The sequence below is a fragment of the Austrofundulus limnaeus genome, unplaced genomic scaffold (assembly GCF_001266775.1).
Source record: "Austrofundulus limnaeus strain Quisiro unplaced genomic scaffold, Austrofundulus_limnaeus-1.0 Scaffold481, whole genome shotgun sequence".
NCBI lineage: Eukaryota > Metazoa > Chordata > Actinopteri > Cyprinodontiformes > Rivulidae > Austrofundulus > Austrofundulus limnaeus.
In genome coordinates this window covers 225,281-236,667 of record NW_013952883.1, presented here as the reverse complement: position 1 = coordinate 236,667, position 11,387 = coordinate 225,281, and the positions used below count along the sequence as shown (strand labels likewise).

Sequence of the window (11,387 nt, the reverse complement as noted above, 5' to 3'; positions counted from 1 at the left end):
ACACACACACACACACACACACACACACACACACACACACACACACACACACACACAGACACAAACACACATACAAAAAAAAAAACCCACTTCATGTTTAATTTCTTGCTTCTAGGCTGTGTTAGCATTGTGGAGCTAAACGTTAGCACAGGGGAAGAAAACATGTTTCATGTTTGCTTCAAAATGTTCAAATTTAGAGAAATGTTTGCATTAAAAGAAAAAAAATTATGTTTAGATTATATTGTCCCGCCCCAAAGAAACTGCATGTTGGTTTACATAAAAAAGGAGGTATATAGAAAATAATTAAAATGAAATGTTATGTATCTATTTTTCAGTTTACGTTGTATAAAGAACAGACAGAGGTGTTTATGTGGCTTGGGGTAGTAACATTAATTAGATTGTATATGCCACTGTATAATGATCTTTATACCAAAGGATGAAAAAGAGTGAGTATTAAAATGTTCGTTTTTTACAATAAAGTAGCCGGACACTCAACAGAAATGATAAAAACTGCACTTTGAGCACATTTTGGCCTGTTGTTACCAAAAAGAATCTTTTAGCGTTGTGAACATTGTGACGGGATCTTCCTGATATGAAGTCAAGTAAAGGAAACTTTGATTCTTGAACAGGTTGTTTGTCTTTAAAACTGTTATTTTTCCCTGTCATGACTGTGTTCCTGATTAATGAAGTGAAATGTTGAATTTTACACAACTACTTTTGTTTGTGTTGTTTTATTTGTTTGTGTGTTTGTTAGCGCTCGACACGACCGTTCCATTCTACAAATGTTAACTACGGGGGGAAACTGGTGCAGTCTGGCTGCATCAGGGGGGGATTAGCACAAACTTCATGCAGCTTTCCAAAAGGAAATCGAAAAATATTTTGATATAAATGAGTGAAAGCAAAAACAGAGCTTTGGGAATAATAATTTTGCTAACCAGAGTCAGTCTGCATACTGGTGTCCATGTTTGAGGTTGTAGGACTTTACATTTAGCTTGTGTATTTGGAGGTGGTCTGGGTAAAGGAGCCATCCACCACATAAAATGACTCCACTGAATCTTTAACCATATGGAGAAATGAGCTTTCAGCTCAACTCAGAGTCTTCCCGTTGGTTTCGGGGAGGTGGAACATCTTATCCAGAGGAGTTACGTTTGTTAAAACTGTGTTTACACAGCTGGGATTACTCTCAACTTTGGACACTTGAGGAGTTTCCAAGTCTGGCATCAACGGGTTCACTATTTGCTGCATTAAGTTTCTGTCCTCAGTCAGTAGCAGAGCTGGAATGCCACCAGTTTCCTGAGATTTTCAGGTTTTCATCCTGGATGAAGTATCTGTCATCTTTGATTTATAGGAGCTGCTCATTTAAATACTTCATTTCAAATAAATCAATCAAACCTTTTTTGTTATATCTATCTCCCAAAGTGCAAAGTCAGCAAGAGCCATACCATATTTGCAAGGGGCAGCACTAATCTAAAAATTAGTTGCACTAACCCTAAAGCAGTGTTTCCCAAAGTTGGGGTCGGGACCCAAAGTGGGGTCCCGAAACATCAAGGTGGGGTCCTGAAAAGATTTCCTGAATTAATTAAATTTTTGCCTTAGTTGTTACAAAGGAGTGAGGTTAGTGTATTTAAAATGGATAAATGTAGTATAAAAAATATTGTTACTATGCCCATGTTTAGTTGACCTGATACAAATGTTTATCATCCAAAAATAGTTGGGGCCACAGGTCTCTGCTGCTGTTATTTTGTGGGTCAAAAGCTGAAAAGTTTGGGAACCACTGCACTTTGGTTCCCAAAGTTGGGCTTGGGACCCAATTATGGGTCATGAAGCACCTTGGATAATCTCCAGAAATCTATTTAAAGGGTAATAAAATAATTGCTGGTGTAATATTTTCCCTATAAATATTACAAAAACACAAAATAAGTATAAATCAGTATTTATATTTGTGTACAAGCTGTTTAGATTGTCAAAAAGCCTGTGTTTTTAGGGTTATTAACAAAGTTCATGTACTCAGACCAGTAATATTTGGGGTCACAAGTTTTTGCTATGGATATTTTGTGGGTCAGAAGATAAAAAGTTTGGGAACCACTGCCCTAAAGCACTAACTCAGATATTTACGTAGGTCCCCAAACTCTAAAGCACTAATGCACTAAAATATTGTCAATAATCAATGCCAATATGTCACCAGTGAATAAGTGACACACATATGAACAAAAATGTGACAGCTTTAAAAACCTTAGTTAGTGCTTCTAAATTTAGCAAGTGCTAATCCACTAATGAATTCAAGAAAATAGCAAAAGCCCTAAAGCACTAATCAGAAAATTATTTCCGGTATTGGTGCTTTAGAGGAACTGCGCCCACCACAGCATATTTGTTATGTAAAATACCGAAGTTCTTTGTTCGTAAATTTTAACCTAATTATGCAAACCTGGCTTTTTTTTTAATAATCTTCCACCAACATTAGTAAGAATAGTAAAATACAAAACATACAGCACTATAGCTGCTGTAGCCTTCCTGTTTTAGCTGATGGAACAAAATGACAGGAAATGAACTAGTTCATCATTACACCGTTAGTTTTTATTAAAATAGAACTGTTCACTTTTCATGTTCAGACATTACATGTTCTAGGTGTGGACGCTCAGGTGACGGCGAACTCACCACCAATAAAAGAACACTGAAAAAGGCCATGAATTCATAACGTGGCAGTGTCAACGTTGCAGTACAGTACAAGTTTTGTCCACAGGAAGCTGAACGAAATAACCTTTTTCAACATTTACATTTTCTTTTACACATGAGATTTTAGTAATGCCAGTTAACATTCATTTAGATTTCAAGGCAACTTTAAAATACAGATTAAACAAATGTGCAAGTCAGATATGTTCTCTTTGTTCTTATTAAACAGGGCTGAACGATAAAACTAAGTTTTAAAATAAAAAGCTTACATTTTATACGTTTTTGCCAAGCTTGGTAAAAAAAAAAATCGGTGCCACTAAAGTAAGAAGCAAATAGTATGGTTGCTTTCTAAAAAATATATATATGCCCATTTATGAATAATAATGTTGTCATTTTAATATTTTGGAATCAGACGGTACACAACACTTTCACTCTTCATACCTGGAGGTAACAGCCGTCATTAAGGCCCCGTCACATTGTAACGTTTTAGACTTATGCCAACTTACAAAATTTGTTTTATGTCCAAATTACTAGTAAAAGTTATATATTTGATCAATTAGTTCACATTACAGTATGTACATGCCTAAAATAGGCTTCCAGTTGATTTCTTTTATTCCATCTTCAACGTAAATGCCTTTTAAAAGTTGTCTAAAACTTTACAGTGTGACAGGGCCTTTAGCTTAACCATTATTTCAAAAAGCATATCAATTGATCAAATCTGATCACTTTGCTGAAATTAGACTTAAATGTAAAATAAACAAAGATTGGGCTTTTTGGACTACCAGAAGCCAACGAGTACCGCAAATTCTCGTTAGGACTGGGACAGACAAAATCAGAGGTGAATACACAATAATACAAATCTTAAGTTTTATCATTCAACCCTGCTGATTAAGACACATTTTTGTGCAGATAAAAAGAAAACAACAACCTTATCTCACAGTATTACAGGTAACATACAGACGTCATGTGAGCGTCGGTGCAATAAACTGCGGTAGTACATCGAGTTCACCTTCTAGTGTCTAACAGTGTCACGGTAAAAGCTTGTAGCAAAGCACTAGTAACACTGAAGTACCTCATGTAAATCTTTAGTTTTTCACATTAACTGGGTAACACTTGAGCCTCACTGGTTACATGTTTTGACCTTTTATCAGTTCTCTATTTAAAAAACAAAACAAAACAAAAAAAACCCTCAGATTTCACATACAATAAAATCCATTACTTTCTGTGATCTAATTACATGTGCAGGCCTACTTTACTAGCAGAAACCCAAAGTGAAACATAATTATAGAGACAGGTCAAAAAATATATATATATGCCACTTTTATCAAGAGTAAAGGCATGTTATTGCTATCTGGTTACAATTGGTCAACTTCTTTTTTTCTATTCAAACTAACCATGGTTTACACATAACTGATATGCTTTTGTAAGAGGATTCTGTTGTAAGAAGCTGTCCACAGCAGTTTAACAGTGTAAAAATAGTTTGGCTGTGAATTTCTGCACAACAATGTGATGTTAAATGAGTGAAAACGACCAGAGACCTGAAGCCTCTCGAGTTTGGGTTTTCTTTGGAACCAATACGTGGAGGAAAAATAGCTCCACCGACGTGCATTTTCTAGGCTGAGGGGAAAAAAGAACGAGACATTTCAGAAAATGGACAGTGAACACATCTGTGTTCAGAATAGGACGCTGCAGCCAGCCCAGGAAACAGCTGATACTTCAGCAGCACTTTTTTCACCGAAGCCCCTTTCAGACCCGCGCGCCGCTTTCCAGAAACCTCATCCCAACCGAAGACGTCAGCTTCGTGTCTGAGTGTGAATCCTGGTGCTTTCCTGTAATAAATTTGAACCACGGACTAACTGTGTCAAACCTAGGAACCCGTCGTCACTGCTTGATTTCTGCTCCTCGTGGTCAGTTGAGCTAACAGCTGCTAGGTTCAACGAGTTCAGACCAGACTTCTGCTGATAATCTTGGCTTATTTGTAAAAAATCAGTTTCCAGAAGCATAAAGCAGTTATTTTAACTGATTTATTTATAGAACTAAATACCATAATACTTATTCTACCAGAGAAGTTAACTGGCCAACCAATTTTTTAAGCCCATATTGGCCACTTCAAAAGAAATAGATAATCAGCCTTACCTGTAGCCTACATACTTAAGGGGGGGGGGGGGGTGTTTTGCAGAATGTTTTGAGCTTTATATCATGTTATAACGTCATTTCCTCAACAAAAACACACCCAGAGCGTTGCTTCGACTCATTCATGCATGTTTGAGAAATCCTTGAATCTCCCGTGGTCGACATGTGGAGCTGGCTAAACACCTGCTGGTACAAAGCTCCGCCTATTTACACAAAGCTCCTCCCTACCCGAACCCCACCCCACAGAGCTCGCCTCCCCCAAAAATTATTGTACAGACCTGCTGAAGTGGGAGTGTCTGAAACGGTAGGAGGTTCTTAGAGACAGAGGCCAATTTCGAGGTGTTGAGACTATGATGCAAAGTCTAGTTTATTATTGATATATTCAGCATTTTCTGAATTGAAGGTAACATAGTTACTTGATTGTGGTAAAAAACTGAAATATGTACCTGGAAAATACCCCCCCCCCCCCCCCAATCAATTGCTAATTGCGAAAATAAAAATAAACCAGCAGATGCTACAAACAACTTCCTTTTTTAGTTTTGTTAAATAAAAAAATACATTTTAAAAAATGGCATTAAATGTCAGTCATCATCTGGCTCAGTTTCTAAAGATTGCGGCACTGGCCACAGCACAACTCACCAGTTCATCCTCTACATTTTACGGCATGTGACATATAAGTTGCCAGAGTTGATGCACTGACTAAAAATCTAGACGTACAGCCGTCACAAAGTTCCTTCTATTAAAACCGTCTTAGTTGTGAATATAGTTTGGCTCTATTTTTTGTTTTTCTGAAGTACTGGAAAATGTTTTCCACAAGTGCCACTAACTGAGTCTGCTCATCTTTTAATCTAGAATAATTTATCATCTAAAACGTGGACTTCTCCTCATGCTCCCGGTGAATTAAGGTAACTCTAAGAGATGGAAAACTCTCCATGTAGTAATCTGATGTGTGTGGAAACCGCTTCATAATAACCCCTGACTTATTAAATTCCTGGTAATGTTTAACCTGTATGTCATCCAGCATATTTGCACAGAACAATCTATTCAAACGTTGCAATATTTTTTCATCCCAAAGTTCAAACAAATGTCAACAGACTAATGTTTAGAGCAAAGGGCAATAAAGCAGTTGGTTTCCTGTTGTGTTGTCCTGCTGCAGGACTAAGTTAACTTCACATTCCTCTAACAAATTTAAACACAGACTAAATGCAGAGAAACGACTTGGCAGACACGAAGGAGGAATGATTGTAATCTAAGAGTTGGCATTCTGTAATGAATGCTCTTAAGGACAGTATTTAAAGTCTGCTCTCAGATAAAACGGTTGTTTTATTTCAGAGCAGATGTTTGGGTTGATTCTTTGATATGAGCTGGCCCAACGTTACAGATCAGAAAATGCTTTATTGTCCAATCAAAAGCATTTTTTGTCTATAAAAAGGGAGAAAAATGGTGCTATACCACCAAGTGTTCAGAGCTAAGTGACAAAAAATAAATCATAGACCCAAACTTTGAACCAATGAGACGCAGCGGAAACAGAGGGCCAGGAAACTGGTGCCCAGCAGGTCCCCCAGAGCAGTCAGGTAAGGGATGGAGAAGTTATCGGGGTCCAGACTTCGTCTCCACATCAAACGAACGATGAGGTCGGCAACATAAAGGAGAATGGCCACCTAACAGGGAAAAATAAATAAATAATTACAATTGCAGTAAGTATGAATTCAAACTTCAAATGCTTTAAAGGCACAGTGTGTAGGATTTTGTCAATTCTTTTAGCTGAAATTGAGATAATCACTAATGACAATAATAAAAAAACATGTCTAATCATTGCAGACAAAGACCTTGTTTTATTATTTTTACCTTATAAAAAGCTGTTTATATCTCCATGGTCGCGGATCACCACTACAGGCAGCCGCCATCTTGTCTACGAAGGCTCATGAAGGACAAACTGCGGTGGCGGCGTCAAAAACGGTTTTAGGTGTAATACTATAAATGTAATATTTGTTGTCTGTCATTGTAGCTGGGATAATTTTACTTATTAAAGCTCATAATCTTACCACTTGAAACATCACTAGCCCTGAAGCTGCTGGTAGACATCGCGGTTGGAATTATCAAAGGTTTTTGACACCTGAGAGACACCGTAGCAACTCCTTTGTGTTTGGAAGCGGGGGGTGGGGGTGGGGGGAGGACCAGGGAGGATGATTCAACCACTAGATGTMGCTGAAAACAACAAATCCTACACACTGTGCCTTTAATTTGCTCAATGAGTAAATACCATACAGGGGCAGAGCTAAATGGGGTGGCACCCCTGGTACCTGATTAGCCACCAAGACAATTAACAAGTGGGTGGGGATCTTGGTTTTTTTAGTTGTTTCAGATTACTTTTCAATGCTATTGTACTAGATATGTTTTTAGCTGTATGTTCGAAAATGGCTGAATTGTTGCCCTTTGTAAAATTACCATTAGCATTAGTGGTTAGCTTAATTTGGGATTCACATCGGCAATCAGCATGGAATCATTCTTATCTGCGCCACAACTAATTTCATCTGAATAAGTCTTTAAGTAGTGGAATTTTAGTTAGCTGTGGTGGCCATTTTGAATTTTTGATTCGCATTTAGAATTTGTTAAGACTGTTTTCGGCTACTATTCCACTAATCTTCAGCTTTGTGTGTCTAAAAATAGCTGAATAATAAGTCGTAACTAGCATTCTGAATGTTTTTGGCTCGTTCTTAGCTGTGATCACAAAATTTCAGCTCAAAGTTTCTTAAAATAAGTAAATTAAACCCATTTGGAATTATCTGTGGCGGCCATCTTGAATTTACAAACCCAGAGTGCTTGTCTTTTTTAGCATGTGCCCCCACTAAAAATCACCTTGGCCACCCCTTGTCTAGCTCCGCCCCTGCTGAGATTGTTTTAAATTCAGAAATATAAAAAACCCAAAACACATTTCTGGCTCAAAGAGCAGCTCAAACACCGAGCCTGGGCACAGGTTATTTCACAGTTAGCTAACAGGCAGCCATTTTCATCACACTGCCCAAAATCTGTCCAAAGAAACGTTCCGCTGTTTGTGTCAGACCGACTGTGAGGACCCTCGGGGTGGACTGAGGGGCAGTGAGTTCATGAGAAAACTCTCAGACAAGAACAATCAGGATCTCCTCTGCTTGGAACACGAGCGGAGCGTGTGCCGGCGGCTGGAGGGCCTCACCTGCAGGAGAGCGGCGCACAGGTAGCAGACGGTGAAGGCGACGGTGATGGGAGCCTCCTCTCCCTGCAGCAGAGAGATGGCGTAGAGGAAGACCAGGTGGCCCGGTACGACCAGCATCAGTAGCACCCGGGCTGACCTGGAGTTCACTCCTGGGAGACACAAAAAAAAAACAACTGGGTTTTGGGTTGGGTATAAAAAACAAGCACTGCTAAATACTACCATAATGCATCTTTATATTGGTTTTCTTTAAGTATTTTATTTCACTAAGGGCAGTTCTTTCAGATTAAAAAACGGCATTTCTGTTCCAAAGAAATGTGTTGTAGACAAACGAATGTACAGAAAAGTATGAATTGAAGCACTTTGGTAAAAACCCACTGTCTGTCATGTACGGGCTTGTCAGGAAGGGTTAGCATACCTGAGGAGAAGAAAGTGACGCAGGGATTGGGCCAGTGCTGGCTCAGCTTGTTGGGCAGCAGCCCCGGAACACTCCAGAAGTGCAGGTAAGTTGAAATCCTGCTCGCCTGGATGGCCACCAAGTTCCCTCCCACTCCTACACATGGGAGGTCAAACAGGGCAGTTCAGGGTTGGAGTTAAGGTCACTCACACCGTAAATCAGATTAAAGTGCACTAAAGCAAAGTTCTGTTAAATTTGACTCCCATTATAAAACTATGTTCCAGGCTGCCTCACAAGAAAAAATACATGAACAAAGAATAATGAGCTAACGCCAGATAGTTAACTTTAAATCACTATTTTTTTTATTTTATTACTAAATAAAATCAAACTAGATAACTTTGCATTCTCTGTGAAAATGGCATGAAAGCTGTGTGCTGAAGGGCTTTGCTGAAATTAAAGAAGCTAACTCAGCAGAACAGAAGCTAATATTAGCAAAACTAACTTAAATAAGCACAACTGTAGCTAACAACAGCTAGAATTAACAAAACTGTTTTTTACTTATCTTTTTTTATTTATCCTTTATTTATACAGGAAGATCTCTTGAGACTCATTGTCTCATTTACAAGAGACCTCTTACATTCACCACAACAAAGTTACATAAAACAATAATAATACAATGTACTTTTCTCCAAGCTAAAAATTGTCAGGAAAAATAAAAAACCTAAAAGCTAAAATGAGCAAAGCTTTACAGGATTTCAATAGATCAACGTTTTACTATGGAAAGTATGTGTAAAAAAAACATAAATACTTAAAAGTAACAACACAGTATTCCCAATTAGAGCTGAACAGGCAAAATAGCTCAATGTGTGCAAAAGCCATTTGCAAAAATAAATAAATAAAGGAATAAAATAAGAACAGTGTAAATACTGACTCAGCATTTTACACAGCTAAAATGTTTGTTTTGTTTTTTTAAACATCAACTTTTCTATTTTGTTTTATACAAAAATAAAATTTAAAAATCTGAATTTTAGTACATCTCAATTGGTTTTGGCACAAAATGATACCATACATCTCAGCTGAGTTTTGACCCAAAAGCCACTTACACTAAGTTACAATAAAGTTATAATAAATCATTCAAACCATAAACAAAACTATCAAACCAGATTAATACTAGTCTGTGCAGTCACTGACAGATACTATACGAGTAAAAAAAAAAAAGAGATGTTTTACCTAAACTTTAGAAAGTATTAAGAGAAAAAACATATACGTAGCCTACAGCCAGGGTGAGAACATGTTCTGTCAAAATCATCACGTCAAACTCTGGCATCTACGTAAAAAGCTGCCTAATCAGTTATTTTCTGATTTACTTATTCTTAATTTCACCAGAAATGGTTAAAGCAATTGCAAAAAAAAAATAAAATAAAAACTGTCATTTTGTTTTGACCTCATCGTAGTTCAATCTGCGACTGTTTGTGCCTCATTTCTTCCTGCCAAACACCTTTCCAAAGATCTACTCCGAAATAAAATACGACAGATGGGTTTTTGTGAAACAGAGAAGAATCCTAAGTAAAACATTTTATTGGGTTTATGTGCAATCCTGCGAGTAGAGATGGGAAATTCAAACCAGACGGGCACTTAGAATTCAGCAGAGCGGTACAGAGAGGAAGGCCTGAGAAGCAGCAGGAAGAGGAGTGGAAACAAAATCAGAAACAGTGACAGAGAGAGTGGATGTTATTAAAGGCCTGTCAGCTGCACCGGGACACTGAGCGAGCTCCGTTAGGGATTTACATCCACTTCTGTCAGAGGATCTCTGCGTGCATCACCTCACACCTAACCACATTCTTATCTCCACTCCTGTGCCTCTGTCCCATTTCTACAGAGCCTGAGGTGAAGCTTAACTCTCCCCCTTTTCCACAGCTGAACGGGACTCTCTCATGCAGAAAGGAGCTGAACGGCAAAGAATTTATACAAATCTGATTTGAGGTGAATCATTTCAAATCAATCCAATCTGCAAAACTGCTATTCCCCCATTTCTTCCCTGCACTCAGTTTTTATTCTTCATTTCATACTCTGATTAAATCTCGCACCGCAGCACTTACCGACTGAAACAACGAGAATGTTCGTGTCGTAAAGCGGTTTCAAGTTTAATTTTCCTTTTAGAACTATTTACCAGTTCTATTTATCGCCCAGCCTCTGACAGTGAAGGAGGAGCAATAAGGCTTGTGTCTGTGTGTTTGTCTGCACTGTTAGCAAAATAATCACTGAATGGATTTTAGTCAAACCTTTAGAGAGAAATCACTGGGTGTACATCCACAACTGATTACCATTTGGGTGGGTGGGGGGTGCAAGAGAAAACTTTTGACTACCAAATGTTTCCTTCTAAAAAAAAGGATGCCAAATAAAAATCTGCTTTTTTCTACAATTGATTCATGTTTGGAGTCGATCCAAGTCGAGATGACGTCCACAGGCACTAGACATTATCCAACATCCAAAATACTATAACTAATGGTGCGTTCACACCGAACGCGATTTCAGCGTCAGGAGCAGCAGGTTTACATGCAAAGTCTATGGTGGACGCGCTTCAAGCAGCGTCGGGAAGTGCTGCGGCGCCTCAAGCGCGATTAGAGCAGCGCGATTTGAACGATTTGAACGATCTGAGCATTCGACGCGCTGAGGCGCAAATCGCTGAAGTTACTGTGTGACGTAGCGACATATTTCCCGACGGGACAGTTTAGGTCCACTAACCTGAAACAGACGGAGAGGAGCTCTTTAGCTGAAATGAGTGCCTGCAGTCGTGTCCTGATCCGCAGCAATGCGTGGCAGCGACTCATCAGACTGAAAAAAATAGTCCTGAAAGCAGCTGTGAGCCTCTTCTCTGAATTATCTGGTGAATTAATTATGAATTAATTATCTGATGAACGTGACATGCTCTTGCGCTCTGTAAATAAAGCAAAGCCACTTCCTCGTCCGACATTAAACAGCCCCACAGACGAGGGA

At 38.6% G+C, this 11,387-nt stretch overlaps 1 protein-coding gene across 5 annotated transcripts in view; it reads right to left on the bottom strand.

Moving 5' to 3' along the window:
• Nucleotides 1-5,270: 5,270 nt before the first annotated feature.
• Nucleotides 5,271-11,387, bottom strand: part of LOC106529966 (solute carrier family 41 member 3) — a 32,005-nt gene continuing 25,888 nt past the window's right edge. For all 5 annotated transcript variants that reach the window (XM_014025507.1, XM_014025508.1, XM_014025506.1 and 2 more), the window contains 3 exons: nt 8,412-8,546; nt 7,997-8,145; nt 5,271-6,464 (listed from right to left, as the gene is read on the bottom strand). In XM_014025507.1, the coding sequence (XP_013880961.1) occupies nt 6,291-6,464; nt 7,997-8,145; nt 8,412-8,546 (458 nt within the window). In that variant the 3' untranslated portion in view covers nt 5,271-6,290. The remainder of the gene's footprint in view (nt 6,465-7,996; nt 8,146-8,411; nt 8,547-11,387) is intronic.